This window comes from Sesamum indicum, linkage group LG11 (genome assembly GCF_000512975.1).
Source record: "Sesamum indicum cultivar Zhongzhi No. 13 linkage group LG11, S_indicum_v1.0, whole genome shotgun sequence".
Classification (NCBI taxonomy): domain Eukaryota; kingdom Viridiplantae; phylum Streptophyta; class Magnoliopsida; order Lamiales; family Pedaliaceae; genus Sesamum; species Sesamum indicum.
Window position 1 is genome coordinate 11,860,531 of NC_026155.1, and position 27,980 is coordinate 11,888,510.

A 27,980-nucleotide genomic window follows, 5' to 3' on the forward strand; every position below is an offset into this window, starting at 1 on the left:
TGATTGAGAAGTGCTACGGATTTGCAGCACTGCAAATTTTCAAAGTTGGAGAGGAGGATTGGACTGAAAGCAATCACGTGCCCATTTCACCAGATCCTAGCTCGGCCCATGGGCCATCATCCTTATATGGGCCGTGGAGGAAAACAGGCCTTGATCTGTTAGATCCAAACAACAGACTATAGTACCCATTTGATATAGTATTTTAGTGTAGCTCCACCTCTTTAAATGTAATTTTAATGTTTGTTCTTTATATTGTGTGAATTTCTTATCTAGTATTTTAATATCTACCATTATTAGGATTATAATTAGAATTTACCCGATATTATTTTAAAATTGTTATTTGAGTGTAGAATTTTGATCAAATAATTTGTGAATACAACTTTTAACTCAAGGCAACCCCTGTACCAACTCCATATCATAGGTAATTCATATTAAAAGAATTAAGATGTAACAGTATTTTACAAAACAAAATTTAAAATTGAAATTGAATAATTTTAAATAGGGCAGTTATAATGGGTTCACCTTGAAATTTGTTATAGTTACAAATATTTTTTATTGTTTGGAAAATTATAAGTAATCTATAAAATTAATAATCGTTTAATAAATGTCAATATAATGGACTGTCACAAAAGATATTGTAAAACGACCGTTAGTTCAAAGGAGCAATTATAAATATTTTAAATAACAGAGATTATTTAAAAACTATGATAAATTTAACAAAAAAATATTGTAATTCGCTCATTTTAAATACACAAATTTCAAGAATTTATTATTTGAGATTTAAATACATGAATTCGGAAACAAATTGTTAGATAAATGAAGATATTATAATTTGAATCTTAAAAGAGTAAGAAACGAGAATATGCGAAAAATGATGCAAATTTGATGCCCTCTTTGACAGAGTGGGTTCCTTTGATTTGGGAAAGAAATCATAGACTAAAACGGAAACCAATAAAACGCAAAATGGTGAGGACTTAGGAACCACGACCACCCATATATTATACATCTGCTGATCTTTCGAGAGAGATATCATCACTCATCAGTAGCCCGCCCACGTGAGCCATTGGCCCACACAAGAAGATCAAAGATATTTTTTCAGGCACTAGCTAAATAGACGATGCAGCTGAGGAGGCAGGAGGTTCAGTAGACCCCACGCATCCAATCCATCCCATGCAATTATGCAACTTCTCTCTCTCCACACGTAGCTGCTTCTCCTTGGCCTTGCCCTTGAAGATACATACATGCTACTTACTCACACTCACTTATATATCTTATCACCACTCTTTTCACGGATTCCTTGGCACCTTGAACGCGGTGCAGATCTGCACAAGGAATTAGTTTAAAAATTGTGTTCAACAAGGAAAAAGGGGAAAGAGAACGGGGAAATCTTTTGGAGAAGAATGGTTTATACGTTACCTGGGGTGCGCCTGCCTACTGTGCCATCGGTGTACAAGCTTGGCAGCAATGGTGCGAGCTCGCATGGTGATATTAGGAATCCCCATCTCTCGTTTTTCTTGAAAAATAAATCTCATTCACGTAAGCGAGATCCCTTTTACACACTCTTGCTGTTCGTCTCTATATGTGCTTTTATTGATATGCGTGTTTTCACGTGGGGTGGTTGGTTGGATTAATTTTTTGTTGTTGTTTCGGATGTTATTCCTTTTCATTTTCTTCAATGGCGTCGTGGATTTTGTTCGTTTCGTTGTCAGTGGAGCTCGAGTGCAAATTTATCTGTTCTCGCATCGATCAGAGCTAAAGGGAATTGATTATGGAGTTAAATTGTGTTTTTACCGCAGTGACGCATGAGATGGTATGGAATAAAGTTTAATAGAGTAAACTCGAGTGAAATTCCGATGTAATTGATCCAATCATCAAGTTCTGATTGACGTTTCATGGTGCTTTGCGGGATCATCTTCTTTGTTGCATTCTTCATTTTGGATCTTTCGAATGATAAATGTGGCATTGCTGTTAAAATTTTCGCTTTCTTGATTAGTGGAACTTGTTGATTGGGTGAATATGCGATATTCTGTTGCTATTTTGGGTAGACAAGGTGGTTGATGGTTAGTGCAAATATTTGCAGAATTGGTCAACTGACCGAACTGTTTCTGGTGTTGGGTTCAGCCAAGTTTGGGCTAAGAGTAGATTAGGTCTAGCATTGTGGGGCGGATTCGAGACTGACTAAAACAGTTAAGCAAAATGAAGTTGCTTAAATAATGGATAGAGCTTCACTTTTCTCGGATCTTTATGGTGGATGGGATTCTGGACTGGTTATGTAAATTAAAAGAACACAAGTTGTTCAAAGTGAGGTGAAGCCGAACTAATTTGGATTCTTTCACAGGGATGAAGCTTATGGTTGCTAATTGTTATTATTCCATTGGCCTCCTTTCTGGTTAAAGTTACAAAGAAAAATATTCTTCCCACCCTTTTATATTATGCTGTAATTACCATTCTAGAGTGATTTGGCTAATTTGTTATTGCTTGCAGGTAAGATTTTTTGTGGAAAGACCTATGAGTCTGGATCCCAATCTTCTACAGCAACCGCATCAGAGAAGGTCCTTGTTCCAGGCAATGAGAACGATGACTCCACTTCTCCAACAGAACAATTTGAGGACCCCAAGATAGTGTCAGATAATCCTGAGGCATGTCAGCATGAAAAAGAATACAGAGTAAATCGAGCGAAACAAAGTGGGAAAGAACATAGAAAAAAAATTAACACAAAAAGTCAAGGAAAAGATATCACATAAACATTTACTGCATTTCCAATCTGGAGGTTCAATTTGACATAAAAACCCATCAAAATTTGCAGTTGTGTTTAGGAGCTGCTTGAGCTGCTATAATTTAGTAGAGTTCTCCCATTGTTGTCATCGAAAATCCAAAACTTCATTTTGTCTGCATAATAGTTATCTAATTACATAATTTATGCATCCTTTTACTACATTATGCATGTTATAAAGACAACCGTAAGTCAGGGTATTTTGCATGGGAAATGGGTATTGAACTTCCTGTAGTCTGTTGTTAACAAAGGTGAAAGGAAGAAACCAAGGTCTTTGGCTGGAAAAATTTGACACTGTTTTTCTTTTCCAGGCATAAGTTTTGCATAATTTGTCGCAAAAACTTTTGTAAAATGGTTTCATCATTGATTAGAAGATGTAATAAAAGGATAAGAAAGTATTACTACAAGAATTAAGCTCTACTACTTAGCCTGCTGTATAATTGAAGGCAGGAGGCTTAACTTCTGTAGCTTATGATTTAGGTTATAGTCCTATCCCTTTTCCAGTTTAGCTTCATTAGGGTAAGGAAGGTCGTGATGTTGACTGCTAATTCTAATTTGAAAGTTCAGTTGACCAATTTTCAGACTGTGCCTTGTACTTAAACTATAAGGAGGATTTAAATAAGAACTTAAGCTAAGAGTTGATGATGTAAGTTTTTAGAAAATATGGAAAATTAATTTGACCTAAGTTCTACTAAGTTACTGCCAGTATTCCTGGGCCCTTGCAACACATGAACTTAATATCAAAGCAAGTTATAGACTTAAAATTTATTTAGAGCACAATGTAGAGCCAAAATTCTGTGGGAATATGATTTGTTTGTTGTGGAAGCTACTTGTCAGGTGCCGCTTGAAAGTTGAAGGACTTTGATATTTAAATGTTGCTACAAGATAGCTAAGCGTTTGTAAATGATTGATTCTTAGGGTAATAAAGCAGATAAAGAAAATTAGTTCAATTTCTTGTTGGTTCCCATAGTGCAATTATACACCAGCACGTGTATTCTATTGAATACATGTACTAAGCTGTTGACATTTGGACATTCGAGTTTCTCCCTTTGCTTGGTTCTGAAAGTTTACATAGAAAGAACTGACATATTGGTTACAAATTTAGTGAATAAGAATCATGTTCTGTTGCTCTGCCTTGCATCTTGTGTTTTCTTGAGCTCCAGACTTCTCATTGCATATTACAGCAAATAACTCACATCTATATTTTGAGTGCCTAATTTCCTTTTCCCTTGATAAGATTTTTGAAGGAAGGGAGATGCATTTCATCTGAATATTGATGCTAAACATGCTCAAGCATGCCTAATTCTTGGAAGTTTTCTTCTATTTAAATGTAGCTGACCCGGGACATTTAGCCTCTGGGGCTTCAGTCCTCTGTCATTTATCATCCATGCTTTAGTTCTTCCTTAACGTTTTTATACCGTACACATTAAACCTGCATTTCTTACTTTGTTATTCACTGTGTATGAACGAATATCTAAATCAGCAATATCTTCCCTCTTCACTGATTCATCTCCCCTTGTGATTTTTTCCCCTTAGATATTGGGTGGTGTTGAAAGTTCAGAAATGGAACATGAAACGGAAATTGAAGAGGAAAAAAACTTGGTTGAGGAAAGCAGTTCCAGTGATGCCATTAGAGGGGAAGACTCTATCTCTGAACAAATACTAGATGGAGATGTTAATGCAAAATCTGAAGGAACATCAGACTCAACATATAAAACAATAAGTGATGAAACTTCCAGGGTCAGAGAGACGGTCATCCGTCAACCTGGAATTGGTCAGAGGATATATGAGATTGATCCACTTTTGAGCAATCATCGTGAACATCTTGATTATCGGTTAGATTGTTCGATCAATTTTGCTAAAAAAATTTGTCTACCACAATTAAATCTGCTATATGAATGATATATTTTAGACTCTTAAATTTTATGTTTGTCTGAGAATATCTGCATTTTTTAAACTTAAATCTCCTTATAGCACTCTTTTGTTGTGATGCATGGTAGAATCTGTTTCATTTGTCCGCATTTCAGAAGTTGATTGATTTGATTGTCTTACTACATAATATTGTCTTTTACAGGTATGGCCAGTATAGAAGATTGCGCGATTCAATTGACAAGAATGAGGGTGGACTGGAAAAGTTTTCTCGTGGTTATGAAAAACTAGGTTTTAATCGCAGGTGCACTTTCCGTCTGTTCAACGTGTGATTTTGTTACTCTGAATATGTTGGACAGTCTTCCGAGGACAATCACAGTTTAAAACATGCGTGCACCTGATGAATCAGAAACTTTTTATGTGCATTTGGTATCACGTGTTTCTTGTAATTAGTCAACTGCTTTTGATTATTGACACCCAATTATGTGATGAAGTAATGTCTATATCTTAGTAATAACTGTAATACTACTACCATAGAAGTGATTAGTTTCTACCTACTTCACAAACAACATGGTGGAAAGCTTACCTGCTAGATATTTAGGTTCTATGTCGGCATCTTCTTAGCACCATTAACATACTGTAGCAGTGCAATTTTCTTTATCTAACATGATAAAACACCAGTTAGAAAAGATCTCTTTGACACCTTTGTACATGTGTTCTGGAGAAGGAAGGAAATATTATGTGCTTGTGGGATTTTAAATGCAAAAGGATTGCACGTATATCAGAGTAACGATATACAGCAAATGTAGCAGCCAGGGTTTTGTACCAGCTCAGGTTTATTCCTTAATTATTTACCTGTAAGACAAGGTTATGTTGATTCTTGGCAGAACCAATGAGAATGTTGAAGTGTGTTTGAAATGTTGATGATTGAATTATGAGAAACAATAGTGCTTCTTATTCATATGGTAATCATTCTTTTATTAACTCTAGATGGTATGATTCAGTGATCCTGTTTCTGTAAATTCCATAGCTTTTGCTTGATAATAGAATTTTAATCTTAAGGTGTGTCAGTACTAATTTCCTTTAAATTGTATTGCCAGTGAGACAGGTATTACTTACAGGGAGTGGGCACCTGGGGCCAAGGTTAGTAATTTTGGTGTAACTGGAACTAGATTTCTCTGTAGTTCTACATATCCTTTTCATCACTCAAAATAATAGTTTTGAACAAGCAGCTGTTCTTTAGACTTATATTTGCTCGTAAACATTCTTTTTTTGGTTCTGAAACATGCTGATGCTGTAAACTAGTGTCCTTGTGATTTGCGGCTTAAGCATAGATTTTGTCACAAGTGATGCATGTGGTAATAGGGCATACTGCTGCCAAAGTAGCAGGTCATAAATCAAGTTGACACCTCCGGGCTGCTGTTATTATGGGTTCCTTTTATGTCAACTCTCACCTTTTCTAACTCAATTAATGATTATTATACATTGACAATTCGTTATGCACCTGCAGTGGGCTGCACTTATTGGAGATTTCAACAACTGGAATCCTAATGCTGATGTTATGACTCGTGTAAGCTTCAATTCCTTCTTTGTATATCACACAGTCATTGAGAAAAGCTGGAGTTTTATTCATTAACTACACGAGTAGGTCTCTTCTGCTCAACAGCTCAAATTTTTCCAGTTACAAGCTGTTTCTCTATCTTGATGTTATAGTATTTCTAGAACACTACCGTATCTTGTTATTTACCTTCCTTGTTAAGACTGTTCTATTTCCTTCACATTATTAGACTTACCGAACATTTTAACAGGATGAATTTGGCGTTTGGGAGATATTTTTACCAAACAATGTGGATGGGTCTCCAGCTATTCCCCATGGTTCCCGTGTAAAGGTAACATTTATTGATGGGATGAGGTACAGCCTCATGAAGATTTGCAGGCCTATTTTCTCAATAGTCCAATTGAATAACAAACGATAATCTCTTATTGATAAACTTCACTTAGTAGAAGACTCTAGGCATGCCATTGCTCATTTTCTGACTGCTTAACAGCATTGTAGTTTATTGCACATGACCAAATAATCATTGCCATTGTGTGGACCTTTGCTCTCTGTGGTATACACAGATGGACAGCCAGCTTGCTATGTTGTTTACCAATATATTTTAATTTCAGATTCGTATGGATACTCCATCTGGCATGAAAGATTCTATTCCTGCTTGGATAAAGTTTTCCGTTCAGGCTCCTGGAGAAATTCCATATAATGGAGTATATTATGATCCACCAGAGGAGGTACTTACAATTTTCTCTACTGTTTATGTTTGATTTGACATTATTGACTATTGGATAAACTGATGAGATTTATGGAAGATGGGGGACCTGGGGAAGCAAAAAAGTGAAAAAATAAATAAATTTCTTGTTAGATTTTAATTTTTTATTTGCTGCATGTTTACCCGTGTACATAGGAATCCAAAGGTGCATTAGTCATGAATGTGCAAATTTAAAGGGCACATAGGAAATACTTGTTCTCTGTTCAAAAGTCACAATGCTTCTTTTGTTTGTCAGGGTTAAATGATGATTTACCTGGTAGTATTTGTGTCTTCTATTCTTCTCAACTTTGGATGCACTTTATAATATTTTTGCAGGAAAGGTATGTTTTTAAACATCCTCGTCCGAAGAAACCAAAGTCACTCCGGATATACGAGTCCCATGTTGGAATGAGTAGTAAGGTGTGCGTCTCTTCTCTTTCCTATAATATATATTTCCATGTTCCATCATTTCCTCTTCAGTGCCTCTGTGTTGATTTACGAACAATTTCCCTTTTCCCAAAATCTGCAGTAAACAGATTACTGGGAGGGTCATGCTAAAGATTCGCTTGTTAATGATACACGATCTGATAGAAGCATCTTTAGATTTGCACTGAGAAACCTTTGATTATTGAATCCAAATGCACCAACAATGCTAGCAATTATTTAATTGATTATGCATAATTTGGTCAACACATGTTGCACTGAAAACCACCTAAGGATAAGCTCTTAAGATAGTGTATGCTATAATTGATTCTTGGTGGGATCTTCAACACCATCAACACCAAGTGCTAAAAGTTTTCTTGGCAGAAATACATGTCTGCTTCTCTTAAGGTTCATGATGCCACAAGAAGTTCGCAAACTTAACCAAAATAGTTGATGATTTCCTAGCTAGTTTGAAAAATTTAGGCTTTTATATCTTTTATATTGTTCCCAAGTTCTAATAGTCAGGTACTTAGTATCTTAACTGGGTTATGCTATATTCTTGACCTTGGATGCAGGATCCTGTGATCAATACATATGCCAACTTCAGGGATGAAGTGCTCCCTCGCATCAAGAGACTTGGGTATAATGCTGTTCAGATAATGGCAATTCAGGAGCATTCATATTATGCAAGTTTCGGGTAAAATGTGCCTCTCACTAGCTGTTATGTAGTTTGGTTTTGTTAGTATAAAGTGTAGTAGTTGTGCAAATTCCTGTGAATTCTCTTCTTCCACTCTTCCTTTTTTGGCTTCTGGCTTCTGACAGAATTTTGTCTTCACTTCCTTATCTCAGTTACCATGTGACAAATTTCTTTGCACCAAGCAGTCGCTTTGGGACTCCAGATGAGCTTAAGTCTTTAATAGATAAAGCTCATGAGCTGGATTTGGTTGTTCTCATGGATATTGTGCACAGGTATAATTAAATTTCCACGATATAATATCTATGAAGTATAAATCTGAATTATTTAGTGCATAAATGCAGTCGATGTACATTATGTTCCCTAAGGATAGTCCACAACAGTAGTAGAGAAGCTCAGTTCAATTTTAAGTACCATTTTCCATTCCAGATATCTGTTACTCTTGCATAGATTATGACATTCCATAAGATTGCGGAAAATTATTCCAGGAAGCTGCGACAGTTTGAATGATGACACCAATTCTAGTTCATTTCTTTTACTCTCTATGTGCTTGCAAAATCAAATGTTTCCTTAGAAGCATAATTATATATTTACCAGTAAACGTGTTACAAAATAGCAACCATCATAATGCGGTGATTCTCAGTGAAGCAACATGGTACTGTTACCAAATTAGAAATGGACACTTAAGTAAGAGGGTGTAATGAGTTCCTCCATTCAAACCCAATCAGTTGGAAAAAAATATTAACACAAGTAAATCAGATTGACTATTTTAGATCTGACTATTGGTTTCTTATGGTAATGCAACCATGTACTGGATTTTAAGTATAACTGTGGGCCATTAACCTGCATCTAATTGAAACAGCAAACATACTTTTACAATGTGTTTGATTTCACATGGTTATAGCTGTTTTCTTCTCATTCTTGATCCAATATGCTGCAGCATTTGACTTATGTTGTGAGAATTTTTAAGATCTTTTCCTTCTACCATCAGGACAACATTATTCATGGCCTTCTTTAGCTCCTAATTTTTTTCAAATCACATTCATCAAAACAAGGCACTGGAATCTGATATTAACAAGGTGGTCAATTTTATCTTCTAGCTGCTCTCTGTAAAAGTAGAGAGGCATTGGCGTGAAACTATATTTGTTTTGTTTTCAAACCTGGTTTGTCTTTTAGTGATAAAACATGAAACATCTTCTGAACATGATTGGCGATACAGATGATATCCTTGGCTACCTAGTATATGTTGAATTTCATCAAAGCTAAGTATGCTATTTATTTCCTTCATGAGTTTCACATAGGATCCAAGTTGCAGCTTTTCTGTATGAACTACTTTAATTTACCCATCTGCTTTGCAAACACTAAATAAGTGGAAAAAGATGGGCACAGACTTTCATGCTAGTGTAATCAGGAAAGAAACTATGGAAAGTGTGTGCATGGTGTTGGGGGGTGGGGGGATGAAGGTAGTGTAGTATATTTTCATTTGAAGAAGCTATGCAATAAGGAAATTATACTGATTCTGTGTTAGCAATTAAACCCTCTTTTGTGACACTTAGGCATTCCTTTGACTTTCAAACATATAGAGCTTGGATCATGAGCTGTGCTACTGTTTTCTTTGTACAAATCTTCTATCATCTACCTAACCATTGAAGTTCTCATGCTGAATTAAGATATCCAGCCCAATTTTATGGAGAAACCCAGGTGGTAACTGTTTGGAACACATTAATCGGATTAGATAAAAATATAATTATTGAAATTTAATGCTTTTAGTCTTTGAGAGGCTATTGAGTTGTTTTAAAACATTTAATCAACTTCGTGTCTCAAAATTGCTTTTTTGCCTTGTACAGCTTTAGTTGTCTGGAATAGCGGGATTTAAAATGGTCCTTGATACATGGTTGCAAATTATCTGTTGCATAATATGTCTTCCAAGTCGTCTTCGTCCATAATCCCCGCCCCACCACCCTAACCCTTTGCCCTTGGTCCTCCCTTTTCTGTTGCTTATCTTTGGATTAAATTATGTCTCGATTGAAGAAATTTTTTCATCTTTATCGTTCAACTGAAAAAAGTTCAATATTTCCAGCCACGCATCGAAGAACACTTTGGATGGATTGAACATGTTTGATGGCACTGATAGCTGTTACTTCCACTCTGGACCGCGGGGTTATCATTGGATGTGGGATTCTCGTCTGTTTAACTATGGACAATGGGAAGTATGTACTTTCTGATGTCAGAAGTTACAATAGAATATGTGAATATTTTTAGTTTTGCTTCAATAATATTATTTGGCATCTAATATGATTTTAACCCTAGGTTTTAAGGTATCTCCTCTCTAATGCAAGATGGTGGTTGGATGAGTACAAGTTCGACGGTTTCAGATTTGATGGTGTGACATCAATGATGTATACTCACCATGGTCTCCAGGTACTGCCTTATTGGTTAGTAGCAGCATGTTATTGCTAATTGATTGAGTAATGTGGTTTATGACATGATTAACATGTATGTTACAGGCCTAAAGTGGAAGTATTTAAAATCATGAATACTCTCAGCTTGAAAACACATCCTGTGTTGCTGAACAAGTCTGTTTCATAAATCTGATAATCGTTGCTTCACATTTCATATCAATTAAAAATATGATGGTAGGATAGGATGACATCAAGTTCTTTTTTTGGAATATTCACTTAGGTCATTCAGAAAATGGGGTTGCCTGTCCCCGAGGTCTTTTCTGTGCTTAGGAGATGATCTTTTTCTTAATCATTTATAATTTAGGATGTCGCCCCGTCAATTTTCATCCTTTTGCTGTCCTGTGTTCCTCTTATGCATTTAGATGTTTAATTAAAAAAACAGTCAATCATTTGTTACTAAATGACAATCATGTTGAAAATAAAACAAGTATGAAATCTCAGTTTTGATTGTACACATTGTATGTCTGGTTCTCAGTGGGGTCATATACTGTGAACCGTCCTATTCTGTTTTAATTGTTAGGAAACTGTAAATTTGATGTGGTGAACTACCTTAAGATGTAAATTTATTATATGAACGCATGATTTCTAGCTTTATGAATATTCTGATTTGCACATGCCCCGTCATAGAACATCCAGTTTTCTGAAAATCATTTGAGCATATTTTGTTTCTGTTTGCATCTTCTACTCTTCGATCTTATCCATGTGATATCCAGACTAATATATTTGTTTTGTTAAAAGACGGAATTTACTGGGAACTACAATGAGTACTTTGGATACGCAACAGATGTCGATGCTATGGTGTACCTGATGCTGGTTAATGATCTCATTCATGGGCTCTTTCCTGAAGCCATAACAGTTGGTGAAGATGTAAGATTGTTTATTTCATTTAAAACAATGTATGCCCTGCCTCATTTATTTGTTTCCATTTGTTTTGGTCATTGTTCAAAAGGTTTCTTGGGCCCCTTCTTGGGGAGGGATGGGAGTATATAAAGCTGGGTTTTTTAAATCTTCTCTTTCCTTGTCTCCTTTGATGCTCAGATAAATAAAGTATGAAAAGAGGCTCTCCCATTGGCTAGTTACTTTCTGCTATAAGAAATTCGTCTTAATATATCTCTTCACGAATACTAGTATGTTTTAATGAACTCATTTACTCCCCATGCTACTTGGCTATCTTTTTTGAGTCCCATTTCTCTGCTTCCAACAAAAACTGACCAGACAATTTCACTTTTTAATATTTGAATTTGTAGACATGCATATAAGCACATACATCATTTTATCTTGCATAAATGAGAAGTTTATTGCATTTGTCCTTATAAGAACTAAAATATAGAGCTGGGACATGATGAATATTTCTCAAACTGAACCGTCATGTTGGAGGTAGTAGAAGATTTGACCTATGTGAAAGGGAAGTGGATAGGTATCAATAACAGAGAACAAAGCTCAGTGAGTTCGTAAGTTAGCAGAAAAAATTCATTTAGGCTCTGGTCATATTTATTCCTAACTTGAATTTATTCAATCCTTATGATATTTTCTGTGGGGCTCAATGATTGCTGCTATTGAACTCAGTGACTAATTTTTTCAAATTTACTTTGTGGGACATGTAAGTTACCACCTTTGCTTTGCACCATCAGAGATTAAAACATTTGCAGGCAACTTTGTTTACTGTGCCTCTCAACTTCTCAACCCCAGTTAGGGCTATTTCCAACTTGAGAGGGAAACAATGAGAAAAAAGAAGGCAGCTTTGAACAGTTAATCACCCAGGTGTTTTAGTGAATGTAATGAGCAGGAAGAGAGGGGACTCGTAATATGGACAAAAAAGAATTACTTTTGGTACCACCTCTCTATTAGCTGTCTGATCCTTCCGTTTCATCTTTCTTCTGCTGCCCATACACACAATGAAGGCGGTTAAACACTTGCTATTTGCTGAAATACACCAAGCAAAATCTGGAAAAGTACTGAGAGTATTTTTGTTGATGAAATGGGATAGTTGTTGAATGGTGTGATTTTCGGACCAGTGGTGCATTCCCATGCATGCTTTACACCATGTTAGCTTACCAAAATGTATGCATAATTTATTGCGCCTGTGATTTATGTGTTGTATCTTTTATTTTACGGTTATGGATTTTTTTAGATTTAGAGAAGTGAAGCAATTAATTTTCATCTCCACTTTTTGGTGTTTTCTTGTCCCTGATAAAAAATAAGAAGGCACTATTGATAACATTTTATGCATGCATATTCCAATGCTTTATTAGTAAAACATTCATTGTTTTTGTAAAAGGATATTAACTTTGTGAATTAAGTCGTTAGAAAATTTCTGTGAGTTTCAGGTCAGTGGCATGCCAACTTTCTGTATTCCTGTTCAAGACGGTGGGGTTGGATTTGACTATCGCCTACACATGGCAATTGCTGATAAGTGGATAGAAATTCTCAAGTATGTTGCCCTTGAAGCTCTGAAATGAGTATTATCTGACTTTTTCCTCGGGTTATTGTTTGTGCATGAGGAGATTAGAAAAAGTGCTTGATGCAGATTCTACAAAATGGAGTCCTGTTTTACTTGATTTCCTTTTCTGTCCCTCGGGGTGAGGAAGAAAAGGAGCATGAAAAATACACAAGACCAAACAACTAAACAAATTTCATCTGCTTCTAGGTTCAATTAAATGCATTTTAAGTTGTCACTGAACAAGATGAATTGCTAGCTTTTTCTATTATTGTTATCTAACTCAATGCATGTTGGTTAACCATAAATTTGGATATTGCTTATAAACTACTCGTGTTTATCTCTCTTTTACTTGTATTATTTAATGCAGGAAAAGGGATGAAGATTGGAAAATGGGAGATATTATACACACTCTTACAAACAGAAGGTGGCTGGAAAAATGTATTGCCTATGCAGAAAGTCATGACCAAGCGCTGGTTGGAGATAAAACTATTGCATTCTGGTTGATGGATAAGGTGACGCATACACGTACATTTACTTAATATTGAGCAGTTATATTTCTAACTGAAATCATGTCTGATTTTCATATACTTGGCTCTGATTTTTCACAATTTTTGTTAGAGCAGTTTTCCCTAAGACTGGGGACAGATATTTTTTGTTCAACTGAAAATATGATGAATCCTTTGTTCATTTAAGAAATAATGGTACAGTAGGCAGTGAAACAAATCAGGAACATTGTGCGGGAATAGGGATTAGTCAGACTACTTAATGATAGCAAGTAATCCATGTATCACAAGCCATTGTCTAACAAACTCCATCATAATTGCTTCCTCTTTTATTTCTGGATGTGCTTTCTTTTTACTTTTCTAAAGAGACATGAAATTATATATTTGCAATAGTCAGTGACAGCAAAAAGGAAATCTTTTAAGAAATAATGCACGTTCACTTCAGATTTAAGCTTATTGTTGTTTTTTGAATCTTGTTTGCAGGATATGTATGAGTTCATGGCACTGGATAGACCATCTACTCCCTTAATAGATCGTGGAATAGCCTTACACAAAATGATAAGGCTTATTACAATGGGGTTAGGTGGAGAAGGGTACCTGAATTTCATGGGAAATGAATTTGGACATCCTGGTATGTTTAAATTGTAATACTTGTTGCAAGAATTGAATTATAAATTACTTTTATGTTTTATGTATCTGAAAATTTTACTTTTCAATTTTAACACACAAAAGTCTTGTCATAACCCTTTCCTCTTTTAAATCAGAGTGGATAGATTTTCCTAGAGGCGATCAACATCTTCCTGGTGGCGCAGTTATTCCAGGGAATAACTTCAGTTATGACAAGTGCAGGCGTAGATTCGATCTGGTATACCTTGCTCAAACCTGAGCCAATTTATTTTGAATTTTAGGTTTCATCATGCAATTTCCTACTTTGCTTGGGCATTTGCTTAGATGATTAAGTGGTTTGCAAAAATGTCTGATTATCAGTCATGGGGTGGATGAAATAAGAGCCTGCAACTTTACTATTAAGGGGTGAAGCATGAAATTTCAGTAACTATGGGCTTATCTGACTAGATCTGGGGATGACTCTGAGGAAGACTAACCAAGGATCTGAGCTGTGGATCACACAGGAAAAATATCCTGGACAAGCAAAAGAGAGAACTAGTTAGTTTTTCATATCCTTAGATCTGGAAGATAAGGGTTATGATAATCAGATATGTAGAAGGGGATGCTTGGGCCTTATAGAGATGTCCTAAAGTAGCAATGGTGCTGTAAATGAATCTTAGTTGGCAGTAATTTTCTGTTGAAGCTAGAAGGTGTATGCTGCAAAGAAAGTTGACAGACTATGATTCATTAAAAAACTTTATAGAGTGAGAGGCTGTGGTAAGTGAGATGGAAGGTTCCAAATGCTATGCTGCTGAAAATAACAGGTGTAGCTGGGTCCCTGAAGAATGAAAACATTAAATGAAGAAAGTTGTCAAGACCTGCAGATCAGCAGTGCGTGGCAAAGTGAAATGGAACTTTAGGGTTTTTTGCTTCAGAGACTGACATTATCCGCTTGCTTGTGCATCCTGAAGGAGAATAAAATTCTTGATCTGACTCTATATTTCGTCAAAAAGGACAGATCTCAAACATTGTTGGTCAACAATGTCAGCAAACACCCCATGCCCTTGAGCTTCAATATCAATTCACAATTGCTAACAGTAGATAAATAATATATGAATGCATTCCATCATTTAAGTTTGGGTCTCATAGCTACTTATGCTTTGTCTTAATGCAAACTATGCATTTTGCATAATATAGTAGAAAAATGAGAAAATCAAAGTAGAAGGCTTGAATTTCCTCTTTTTTTGATGTTCATTGCACAGAGAAATCTTTTGACACTCTACCATATAATCACTTAAGATAGATCTCCGCAGCAAATGCATTTTTGTCTCCAATTTAACTTTGATGCATATTCAGGGTGATGCAGATTATTTAAGATATCGTGGAATGCAAGAATTTGACCAAGCAATGCAGCATCTTGAAGAAAAATATGGTGTATGTATTCCTTGCGCTTCTTGCTTTCATTAAATTTAAGTGATTTGCTGTTTCTTACGTGCAGAACTAACATTCATTAAAACAGATATTTTGATGGATTTGGAAATGCATAAACCGTAGATTTTCTCATGAAATGGTACACAAATTGGATAGTGACTCTGCAAGTTTGAATCCCTTTTCAAAGCAATTCCCAGGTCCATGAATTACATGTTGGCTTGGATCATTTTCTAAGTAATATTTCTTCCAGGTTAGGTCTTGAGGTTTTAGTAAAGAGTATGCATTTATCTTGTTTAACACCAACAAGATATTTTCGGAGACTGGTGAGAACTTTATACTTGTAATGTTGAGCATGCTCTTTACTAAAAAAACCCTCAATGACAGTAACCATTTCTGGTTGGCTGATGAAGTAACCAACTCTAAGCTAGTTTTAAAATATCCTTCTGAGGATGTAGATCATATGGGGTAAATTTGAAGCAAAATTGAATATACTTCATTCTGGATAGGTTCCAAGTTATTTCCCAAAAATGAAATGATGATTGCTTCTGGTTTCTCCTCTAGCAACACAAATTCTCGTAACAAAAATGTTTGGGGTGAGATTTTTAGAAAGGTTTCTGGGAAGAGGTTTTGTCCTAGAGTCTTGGAATTTCTATCATATATAATGGTGATGGGCTGGAAAAAGTTTCAACATGACACTATGTTCTTCTGTTCCTATTTCTAAGGACTACAACATTATGTCATCTTTATTTACGAAGTCTTGAGAAAGAATTTCAACAGATTTGCGGGCAACAGTATCTTTTCCTGTTTCCAATTGGTTGTTTCTACAGGACCTTGCGTTATTGGTAGATTCTCTTATTCCACTGCGTATTATCTCTAGCAGATTAATGGTTGAGGCTATATGGAGGTTGTTACAGCAATGGTGGGTGGTAGGACGCATAAGATGATTCAGAGGGGAAGGATTTCTTTTCTCTTTCCAGAAATAGTAATCAAACATTATAGAATGGTTCATCTCTAATGAACTGCTTCTATGCTATTGAACTTGTATCATTTACTACTCTTTTCTGGTTTAATGAGGTAGAAGATGGTTCTCTAGGTATTGGAGTCTTGAGGCAGCTTCATGTTCAAATTCCTGTAATCTCCTATTCTTTGCCACTGCAAAACGTCAGAGTAGGAAAACGGTTACTCTATATCCCAAGAGACCATGGGAAATTAGTTGCCTCAGAAATCAAGAACAGATAATTGTGGTTTCTCACCTCTTTTAGCAGAAGGTAGTAATTGACATAAATGATGGCTTGTATAACTTGCAAAACTAGTTATCCCAAGATTCATCAAGACTTCTAATTTACTACCAAAGTTATTGCTCTCAACCTCTCAAACTAACAGTTTAGGACAAGATGTTTGCTGACTTCAGTCTATTTTATTCCATGGTTATTGTTCAAGGCTTCCATTTTGAGCAAACTGCCCCTGGTTCCCCTCGATCATTGTTCTTCATGGTTACAAGTTTAACTTCGAATGTTTCTGCAGTTCATGACGTCAGAGCATCAGTATATATCAAGGAAGGATGAAGGAGATAGGATAATTGTTTTCGAAAGGGGAGACTTAGTCTTTGTCTTTAATTTCCATTGGAGTAATAGTTATTCAGATTACCGGGTAGGCTGCTTAAAGCCAGGAAAATACAAGGTATGTTGAGACAAACAAAATTCATTCTCTCAAGATTGTTGCTTTTGTTTTATTTTTCTTCTATTGTTGTTGATGTTGTTTCTATATCTAGTTCTATACACCTGCACAAACCAATAGCAGGAAGTTGTGCATAGTAAAATAAGTGCAATATTGAGAACTTCGTCCCTGTTAGGAGTTTTGTTCTCATTTATCGAATATCACTGACATAGAAAAGAGCCTTTTATCTGAGCAAAGGGTAGGGTCTTCCTGAACACAGTTCCAGCATCTTCCTCATCCTAGCTTCTGCCATTTGCATCCCATGTAGGCATTAAAATTGGCATTGGTTTATCATATGTAAGAAGGCTATTTTCTGACAAGAAAATATATATTTTGCTGCATTGTTGGTTTACCCTAAAAAGGAACTTCTGATGAGGCACCAATCTTCAGTTTTAGTCGTGCTTCTCTGGCTGGCCTTTGAAGAGTGCTGTTATACATGCTCCTGTAAGGCGACTACCCCATTAGGATACCCAAATTTGAGCAACAAATTACGATGATATGGATTTTACGAGCAGATGACAGTTTCCCATATAAGAGATGGCCCTATGAAGTTTATATATGGTCCTAAAGTCTAGAATGTGACGCCCCAACCAAAATTCTAAAATGCCAGAAACAGAACTATGTGTATTGCAGCGTCCAACATGATTGGAACCAAATTTAGATGAGAAACAATAGTGTGATTAATCAGTAAATATAGTTGGGAGGATACTTTATGGCCTACATTTGGCATAATATGAGGTGTTGGGAGACATGAAACTTGTATCTGCTTAGGTGCTCCTGATGCTTGATTATTTCCACCTATTTATTTTGCTCCTTGATCATGCATTTACTTGCACATCTTATTTTTCTGCTGAACGCTATGCAGGTTGTTTTGGACTCAGATGATCCATTATTTGGGGGCTTCAGCAGAATTAATCATGAGGCAGAGTATTTTACCTCTGTAAGCTGATATACCTATGTTTAAGTCACTTCTGACTGCTACATTTTGGTCAAATCTCTTAGATTCGACATTTTTTAATTTAATAAAACTCGAGTCTTGATCAATTATACTTTGTTCCATGTTCTAGAACTAATTTTTCTTCCATCCAGTAATTGAAAAAATTAAACTAGTTAATGTTTCCCTTTATGCTATTAACCAGAGACAAGTATTGCTTTAAAATTGCATATAATTTCATCTAGGTTTTAGTTGTCATTATTTATATTTTTGCAGGTTCATAGTTCATATCATATTTTGACATGTGATAAAATCAATATTAACTACTAGAGACTTTGGCAAGTCTCTTGTCAGCAACAAAGGGGACCATACGGTTGCTCATCAATTTAGTTTAACAAACTTTGTTGAAACATCATGCAAAAGTGGACAAGTTCTTTGTCCATCTAAAGAAAATGCAGATAAGTTTAGTTCAAACGAGTGTGGAATTGTAACATTTTAAACTCAGTATTTGCAAACTATGAATTTCCTGTTTGAAACCTATATATGGAGAAGGAAAAGATGTCCAGCTCAATAATTCTAGATTTGTTTGGAAAGTAAACCACTGGTTGATTTTTTGTATGTATGTTTAGATGCTGTATACAGTTATGCATGTTAGATTACCTTAATCTTAGTAGTCCCAGTAGTTGATACTGTGGGATGAACTGTTTTGCATGTGTAGACTTGTCAACACCTTTTCAACTCCCTCTCAGAAAAAAGAAAGATAAAGAATGACCGTGACATTTTCTTCAACCTGATCTTAACAGGAAGGGTTGCACGATGGCCGGCCTCGTTCTTTTTTTATCTATGCACCTTCTAGAACAGCTGTAGTCTATGCCTTGGCAGAAGATAAAGTGGAACCTGTTGATGCTGAAGTTAGTAAGATGTATGTAGCCGATTAGTACAGTTAGCTGTCTGGCTGACACTAGTTGATTTTGGTAACGATTGATCCATGCTGGTGCGCGCCTGTATCTGGGTTTCTGAACCAGTTGAAGAAGCAACTAAGAGGAGAAAAGACGGAAGTGTAGGGAGACCTGGTAAGTATATTAATGGCAGTAGTCAAGATTATTTTCAGGTACTTGTACGAGTATGAGCGACAGATGTTCATCTTGCTATATCCACGAATGTCAATCATTGCATCCAACGTTAGTATGGCCTCTGTACTTGTACAGAAGTCAACTTCCCTTAGCAATGCCTTCTTTCCCCCTAGTAAAGTTCCGTGTTATCTGCATTAGCAGCACATAATTATAGGCCATAGCACCATTTGTTTAAGAACTGCTCCTACTATTTTTCCCTGTTGAAATAATGAGAGCCCAAGCAAGTATAACGTGTCTTTTGTATGGTCTCTGTCTTGAAGCATGAACCATTTGCAATCACTGGCATCTTGGACATAGTATATCTTGTCCTCCATTGTAGTTGTTGCAAGCATTGCTCTTCCATACTAAGCGTTGTTTTGGCTGAAGGGAAATAGTTTCCTCCCGCAGTTAAACACCCATACTTTTCTGGCTACTTGGTTAGAAGAAACACTCTATTCAACAAAACTCTTTAATTTCACAATTCAACGTTTGGGGCAGTTCAGCTCACATCTATGTCATATACAACATAACTGCAACTTCAACTAGCATCACAAGAAACATGGAACAGGTACAAGTTGATGAAATCCAATGTTCACTTTCTTGATACTAGAAATCGATAATTTGAGTTTTATAATAGGCCCAAAATAATGAACAAACCCAAAGCATATAGTAATGTTCTATCCAGAAAGGCTATGCATATGTTACATCAACATGTAGCTTTTGACCATCCAAGGTCGTATGTTAGTCCACCTACATTCCGTGCACGTTTCTTTAGATACATTGCAAGAAAACATCAATAGAAAATTATGACATACACAACCCTCCTCTTGGACCATTAGAGAGCATCACTCCGAGTCTCCGACCAATTTGTACATCACACAATTGCACTTCTCAAGATCGAAAGAGATTCCACAAAAAATAGATGACAAAGGAAAATGATCACATAAAGAAATTGCAAGGAGAGAAAGAAAAAGACATTAACAAAGCAAGAAACTCAGAATAACTAAAAAGGGCACGAGACAGTGGAACATGTTTAGGAGTTTACGTCTAGAGTGGATGATAACACATTGATTAAGAGCTAACATAGCTAGCTTCTGAGGTAGAACTTTTTGGTAGTCGATGTAGCACACTTGTTGGGGACGACGTGGACATTGACGATCTCAATGCCTCAGCTAATGGTCCCCCCATCGGAGCCACCCTACCAGTCTCCCATGCAGTTGCCCAATTCAATTGAGGCCTCTCCCTTTCACCACTCACAACCCTAGACTCGTCCCCATTGCCTGTGCCAAGCTTCAAGGAGAAGTCTGATGATGGGTTTCCAGGCATCGATATGGACAAGTTGGTGGCAGACACACTCTCCGTCTCGTGAAGTGATTTAGGCCAATCGTCAAAGAAATGTCTAAGGGTGCGACCGCCGGCCCCTTGGCCACCATTTTGAGCTTCAAATGGAGACTTTGTCTCAACTATGGAGTCCAAAGTCCTGCAAGAATCATCACACTTTGGAGCCTGAGTTACAGTGAAAAGAACAAGTTGAATGGTAAAAACTGGTTTACATAATGAGGCAGATAACAAGTGGCTGGGGGTAAGTGCGAGCACAATCAAGAAATATCATAAAAAGGGTCCTACCAAGAAAACAGTGGTGGGTCATTACCCGCACCATTGAGACAGTAAAAGGATCCAAAGTGAATCCATTTTGAGGACCCCCAGGATCCAACAGCAAGAAGAAAAAGTTGTTTGAGAATATCAAACAACTTCAATGTTGTGACTTTGATCATTTTATATCAAGCTTTATTTACTTTCTTCTTTTTGGGAAACAGGGATTCCCCTATAATAACTATCTTCCATACCCTGGGAAAAACCCATCAAATAAGTAGCCGGGTCATCCAGATTTTTTAACATTTTAATACACCACATATTCATCATTGAAAATTACAAGAATTTTTTGTTAGTTTTTAAAAGTTACTATAATTACAAAGATCACCTTGAGTATATAACTTTAGTACTAAATAGTTAATTATTTGATTGTAACATGTGGCATATGATTCCTCAAATCTTTCTTTTTCCTTTAGTTAGTATAAGACAGGGATGGTCTTGAATGTTGTCCTAGTGTATGATGTCCTACTTCCAAAGGTCATCCTCAATTTTAAGAAATATTACTATACACTCTAAAATTATACTTCTAATTCCAAAAATCAATCTTGACCCAAAACTTCAATTTATCTAATTTTTCTTGATTTTGAAATTAATAAAGGCTCTAAGTATAGGGAAATTAATTAGCTAGAATAGTATTGATGTAAGTATACCTTGGATTGAGGTGGAGAAGATCCTTGGAAGGCGAAGGCTCCGACAGACTAAAACGAGGGGCGCCACCACCAACAGCAGTAGCCATTACTCCTTCAGTAGCGGAATGGTTAGTTTTGAGTGCTTCTCCGCCACCATTCCCGCCGTAAGTGGTGGTGGTGATGGTAGTGGTGGATGTGGGGATTTCCACAGGCTTTCTTGAACGATTTCGACCGCGGTGCATGTGGCGCTCGCAGTATTTCTGCCCCGCCACCACATCCCTCGAGCACCGCCATTTCTTCCCATCAGTTCTTCGGCATCTCCCTGGCTCAGGATCCATGGCTGCCCTCCCCCAGTACCCCGATTGCACCACTGATTTTACCATACGCGTACATTTTTAAGCACAAAATACACAACAGATAAAAAATTCGAGAATAATTCCAAAATATTAAGATCATGAATTGGAAAAAATCAAGACAGTATATTAAGATCAGCAAATGAATCGAGAATTTCAACATGAAACCTTAAAGCAGATAGGAAAGAGAAACCATATTCTTTACTTATAAGCTGAAGGAATGCAATCGAGAAAGATGAGATGGGGGGTTAACTTACGAGGTGATTGGTAATGCGGGTAGTACTGATGAAGAGAGTTGCAGAGGTAATATGGAGAAGAAGAAGAAGAAGAAGAAGGAGAAGAAGTGATGAGACTTTTCTTGACAAGATGGAGAAGTTCAGGAGGAACAGCAGCGCCAGATATCATATGCCTGAAGATCAAAGCTTGAAGTTCAAGCTCCTGCCATTGGGCCAAGCTGAAGTAGCTCCCCATCCCTGATCAGAAACCATGTGCCCAAGTTAAAACCACCACACCCCATTAATAATCAAACTTGTAAGCTAAAAAATGCATCAAAACAATTTCTAGTTTGTGTGTGTGTGAGAGAGAGAGAGAGAAGTGTAAGTACTGGGAAGTTTGGTGACAGAGATTGTGGATGAAAGATTATCAGAAGAGTATGCTGACAGGTTGGTGGTGGGTTCAGGTACAAACAAGGGGAGTGCAGAAGAAGCAGAAGCAGAAGCAGGTGGGTGATGAGAGTGAAGGAGAAGTCTTGGTAGCTTTGGAGATGGCGTTTCTTGCTCTTCTCCTTCTGACTCATCTCTCCATTGCTTCAGATTGAAGTCCATGGCAAAAAGCAAACAGTCAGAGAGAGAAAGAGAGGATTTTGTAGGTTTAGTTTTGGTTGGTTGGTAAAAACTTGTGTTTGGTTTGATGAGAGCATGTTAAGAGAAAGTCATTGGTAAAAAGTCTTTTTACATGGACTTCCGTATCTACACTTTATATCTCTTTATTCTTTTTCACACCACATACATACCACTCTTGTGCAATTTGACAACCTTGATATAACCGACAAATTGACGTTTTTAATAATATTTCCTTAAAATCGTTTCTAGCATCCATCCTAATCTTGTGTGAGTAATGCACGTACTACATTTGTTACTTTTCCAGAATTTAAAATGGAAGTGTTATATCAACTCTCCTGTTTCAAACATTTTCAGGCAATGAGTATGCAACCCAGTCTTGAGAGAGAAAAAAAGACAGTCAGACAAGACAGTTGCAAGAGAAAGTAAGAAAGAAGAAAACCAATAAACAAAATAAAAAGATAAGAAAGAGTAAAGGCCAAGAGAAGAGGTGGGGTACGTAGAGACTACTCTGTGTGAGGGGTAAGCCTGCTGCCTGCTGCCTGCAGCCTGTCTGTCTCTGCAGCTTTGGGAACACAACAATGGAAAAAAGCAGCTGTTAGAAGTAGGGTTTCGAGGGAGAAATAAATAAAACAACACATACAGTTTTATTTTATGTTTTTAAAAAAAGAAATATACAAGTATTCTGTTATGTTTGTGGCCTCGAAAATTAAAAACTTTTTTTTCTGTATTTGCACTACAAGTCAAAACACATCGAGGCAGATAAAAGAGCTGACAAATGCTAAATTCCATTTCCAGCCAAAGCCCAGAACTTGTCTCTGTGATTTCCATCAGCACCACACCACTCATTCATCACACAAGAATTTCCATAAAATGAAGTTGTTTCGACTATAACTATCTGGGCTTGCTGAATGAACACGAGTTTCCCTCCGACCTGTAAGAATTTTCCAGGGACAGGCCGCAGCAGCTGTCCGCCTGTCCCATATTTAGTATATATAGTTTCAGCAACATCATTTCATCATTTTCATTTAATCTCCCGTTAGGATCATTGGACGAGAAAACAAGGACCACTAAGCCAAGAATGCAATAATACTAATTCTTGGTACCTAGATTTTTCCTATTTTCTTGAATTTGCAAATATTCATAGTTATATGTATATGTGTGTGTTGTCCAAATAATTTTATAGAACAATTGGTCTAAACCAAACTTAGTTGGAGGTAAGAATTTTCCGTAGATTTGAAATTTTTGTTACTTACTGAGGGAATATATATTTAGGGGGAGGGGGGGGAGGTGTGATAGGATGGATTTGTGTATTGAAAATTGGAGGGGTAATTAGGAGCATATGGGGTATAATTTAATTACAGTTACCAAGATATTCTTATAAGTTGGGTGGACAGTGTAATTATTACTATGATAATACAGAAAAATAATTACATCTCTAGGTGTTATTCTCAGAGATAAGATAATCTGCATTGGGGTATTAAACCAGCTTCGACATGATGTTATGACAATGATAATCGCGAGGTTTCCACCATTGCCTTTATGGCCGGTCAAATCTCCTAATTACTCTCAACCTACAATACTAATTGTAGGATACTAGTTATTTAATTATATTAAAAGCTACAATTAGCAGATATATATATATATATACATTATTAGCTTTTATATTGTGTTAAATAAACTAAATTTATAATATATTGTATCAATAACAAATGTTAATATATGTTTAGATGAGACGAAAGAAGCTTTGACTATATATATATCAGGGTTATCATTACCCTAGTTTTTTATAGTCCAAGGTCCTAAGAGATTTTTTTGGAGATCTGAAAGTGTCAACATGTCCCAAACTATACCATGCAATCTTCTTGAATGGACATATGGGGGGTTTAATGTAAATCATAAAACTGACAACATATGCACTGTGAATTGTCTTCTAAGTTGATCTTTGGGCATGTAACCTTAATTGAGAGTCAAAATTTTCAATGTGAAATAACTAAAGATATGTAGAATCAACACTTTTTAAGTATTTCATCCTGCATAAAAAATGTTCAAACATGTTAAAGATTTATATATTTTGTAGAGGTTATGCTCAACTCCGCTCGAATTAGGTATTATTCATTAACTTAAATGTTGGAGAGTTTTCGCAAAATCAACTAGTCAACTTGTCGGATTCTGACTGACAGAAAATAGATCAAATATTATAAATATTGTTTCATTTTTTTTAAATAAATTTTAAATTGTCCTTCGAGTTCTATAATTTACTTACACTTGCTCAAATCTTTTGATATTTTGTCAAGAAAAAAATATTTTTTCTTACTTCAAATAATATAGTTTCTTCGTATTTCATATTTCAAATTTTAAATTTGCTTTTTCAATGCATTTTTCCAATCACCCAAAATCTCAACATAGCTTTAATACGCTGATTATTTCGGCCCCATGCATGGACCAAACTTTTTCCCATTATTAAGAGCATAATTCATACATTCTGAGAATTTATATATAAGAGAATTAATTAAAATAAAACGAATATATATATAAATATTATAATATAAACAGGAAGCTACTTAAGTTAATTCAAAAGCGTAATTCCACGGACCTAAATTTATCAAAAACGTGTAAGAAGTGGTTTTGGGTTGGAGGCGGAGGTGCGGGGCATTGTGGTTGGTCCGTCAGGGAGGAGATCTTGTGAGAGGGGTAGTATGGTAATTGAGGTGAGAGCATTGAATGTGGTAGGAGAGTAGGATCCAAACATCTGAGTGAGTGTCAGAGATTGCAGGTGGGGTGGTGGACAGTGCCAACCCCAACCCCAGCCCCCAACCCCAGTTGCGAGCCGAGCCAGTTGGGCTAGTCCCGACAGTAGGAGGGGGTTCGGTTGATATGACCAAGTCCAACTACCGTTTTGTGCTTGATGTGACTATTCAGTGTTCACTCATTTTTGGCTCTACATACGTACATACATACATCCTCCATCAATAATCTATTACATCTTATGCTTAATTAAATATCTCACGGTTACTGTATTTGATTTAAATACTTGAATAAATTCGAATTAAGTCGCAGCCCTTGTAGTAACTCAATTAGTCATGTCTCCAAGGAAGAAGGTCAAACGGTGTCCTCCTACCCTCGCAGCGTCGATCGCAATAGTCAGGGACCCCCTCGTAAGCTTAATAGGATATCCTTTCCTAATGGTTCGCACGCCTGGAATGCCTATCAAAAGGCCTCCAAGACGTCCAGTACTAAATCACGGCAGTGCCCTTGGAGGAGCAAGGTGTCTCCTTCAGCAAAGAAATCCTGGCAAACATAACTCCCCCTCAACTGGAAGGAACCTACCGATATATGACGAAATCACGGATCCGTAGAAGCACCTATCCTATTTTGAGAATGTCGCCCTTCTCCACAATTACACTGCTTGGTTAAGTAATGTGTGTTCGTTACCACCTTCACACGGTCGGCCCAACAGTGGTTTAATCAATTGTCCACGAGATCCATTTGATCCTTTAGAGAATTTCGCTCTCTTTCTCCATTAATTTGTCAATAGTAAACGATGTCAAAAGATAATTATGAGCCTTTTTTTTTCTTTACAACAAAAAGAAGAGTCAGTAAGGGAGTATTTTCAACATTTTAACCGCCCCCTAATCACCCTACAATCACATTATTACGTGTTCTTGTACTTCTTCATACATATTATTCATCATATTTTCATTTTCAATCACATTTATTTACTTTAGGGTTATATTCAATCTCAAATCTAATAACAAAAACTTAGGCGTCGGATTTCTAACACCTTTTTTGCAGATCCTCTTTTCAGGATCCGCATACGTTTTCACCCAAGTTTCGAACAACAGTCCATTCATTAGACCCGTGCGTTTTTTGCAAGCATCATGCTAAAACAGTAATAATTAATTATTATTAATCACGTTAAAAATTAATACAAAAAATTAATTGTCCACCATAAAACTATTTTTGCTATAACTATAAGTCATAACAAATACTTGTATCATGACTTTCAGCCATGACAAATATTTTTACCACGTTTTACAAAATCATGGCCAACAATTGTTGCCAATTGTGATTAATAACTATTATTATAATTATTTATTTTTAATCATAATAATTAATTATAATAAAATGTTAAATTTCTTCTAATGTCCCGCCCGCTCGTCTAGCATATGAAAAATATTTCATTGATATGGATAAATCAGACAACCAAATGCCAAAATTCTGATTAATGTTAAATCAATGATATTCATAATAATTAATACTTGCAAAAGTAAGCAATCGGTTAGATTTGATTGGGTCCGACCATCCATTTTAATTGATATACTCATCATATAAATGCAATTAAATTACATGGGACAAGGAGTACAATTTCAGATACGTGTTTGAGTTTTTGAGACGGTTAATTATATTTTGTCATTCAAATTATAATTATTTTTATATTTTGATATTTAAACTTTTTTTATGTCAGCTTATCATTTTAATTTTACGAAATTTTGCACTTTGTCATTTATAACTATTTTTTCACCAAATTTGTGCAACAAAACTTCACATGCAGTGCACATATTATATTTAAGGATTATGTGATGTGATATTTTTCACATATGCATAACATGTGATAATTCTCCGTAAAAAAATTAGTAAAAACCGATCATATATGGTAAAGTATAAATTTCTCAAAGTTGAGATGATAAGTTGACATAAAAAAAAGTATCAAAATATAAAAATAAATATAATTCGAATGATAAAATATAATTTACACGGTCTAAAATATGGAATTCTTCCATGTGTTTCTCAATAGGAAAATAAATGAGACGATTTTCAATTGTATGGCCACACAAGTTTGTTGGACCACAGGATTTAAACACATTATATTCCATCACTCTGGTATAAAAGAGCTGCAAAAATTAGCACAATTTTAAACTTTTTGTCCTTGAATAAATTAATTGCGGGATTTTTTATTTACTTCTTTATTTATTATTCATAAATTCGATTCATCATTCAACACATTTAAATACTTTATTAATATTTAAAAAATTATAAATATTTTATAAAATTAATATTTTCTAACAAATACATCCTTACAATATATAAGTTATCATGAGGAGGTACTTGTTAGATTATTAATAAATTTAGAGAAGTATTTATAATTTTTTAAATAATATATATATATATATAAATCATGGTAATTTTAATTTTTTTTATTATAATTTATTTTAGTAATAATACTACAATTATTATTT

At 35.8% G+C, this 27,980-nt stretch overlaps 2 protein-coding genes across 3 annotated transcripts; one reads left to right on the forward strand and one right to left on the reverse strand.

Moving 5' to 3' along the window:
- On the forward strand, nt 1,141-19,530 carry LOC105174106 (1,4-alpha-glucan-branching enzyme 2-2, chloroplastic/amyloplastic). 2 transcript variants are annotated; one of them, XM_011096099.2, is made up of 22 exons: nt 1,141-1,536; nt 2,485-2,666; nt 4,310-4,608; nt 4,848-4,946; nt 5,743-5,785; nt 6,153-6,212; nt 6,451-6,531; nt 6,812-6,928; nt 7,282-7,365; nt 7,944-8,065; nt 8,218-8,337; nt 10,143-10,272; nt 10,373-10,483; nt 11,263-11,391; nt 12,852-12,955; nt 13,332-13,476; nt 13,951-14,098; nt 14,232-14,332; nt 15,430-15,507; nt 17,029-17,184; nt 18,086-18,160; nt 18,958-19,530. In XM_011096099.2, exons 1-22 carry the CDS (start codon nt 1,401-1,403, stop codon nt 19,090-19,092), a joined length of 2,655 nt encoding a protein of 884 aa, XP_011094401.1. In that variant the 5' UTR covers nt 1,141-1,400; the 3' UTR covers nt 19,093-19,530. The 2 variants fall into 2 exon arrangements, with proteins under 2 accessions (XP_011094401.1, XP_011094402.1); XM_011096100.2 differs by having other exon boundaries at nt 1,146-1,536; nt 2,485-2,639.
- On the reverse strand, nt 20,244-22,864 carry LOC105174108 (growth-regulating factor 3). Its single transcript, XM_011096101.2, has 4 exons — nt 22,506-22,864; nt 22,159-22,374; nt 21,570-21,918; nt 20,244-20,746 (listed from the first exon to the last, which is right to left on the reverse strand). The coding sequence occupies exons 1-4, from the start codon at nt 22,723-22,725 to the stop codon at nt 20,338-20,340; spliced, it is 1,194 nt and encodes a 397-aa protein (XP_011094403.1). The 5' UTR covers nt 22,726-22,864; the 3' UTR covers nt 20,244-20,337.

What these genes read in the sequence shown, in the direction of transcription:
- LOC105174106 (XM_011096099.2), top strand. Translation starts at nt 1,401, where the DNA reads ATGGTTTATACGTTACCTGGGGTGCGCCTGCCTACTGTGCCATCGGTG. An exon ending in AGTGGGCACCTGGGGCCAAG is followed by an intron (nt 5,786 to 6,152) that starts GTTAGTAATTTT and finishes ATGCACCTGCAG; the next exon opens with TGGGCTGCACTTATTGGAGA. An exon ending in ATCTTGAAGAAAAATATGGT is followed by an intron (nt 15,508 to 17,028) that starts GTATGTATTCCT and finishes ATGTTTCTGCAG; the next exon opens with TTCATGACGTCAGAGCATCA.
- LOC105174108 (XM_011096101.2), bottom strand. Translation starts at nt 22,725, where the DNA reads ATGGACTTCAATCTGAAGCAATGGAGAGATGAGTCAGAAGGAGAAGAG. An exon ending in CCCGCATTACCAATCACCTC is followed by an intron (nt 21,919 to 22,158) that starts GTAAGTTAACCC and finishes TGGTAAAATCAG; the next exon opens with TGGTGCAATCGGGGTACTGG. An exon ending in CTTCTCCACCTCAATCCAAG is followed by an intron (nt 20,747 to 21,569) that starts GTATACTTACAT and finishes TGATTCTTGCAG; the next exon opens with GACTTTGGACTCCATAGTTG.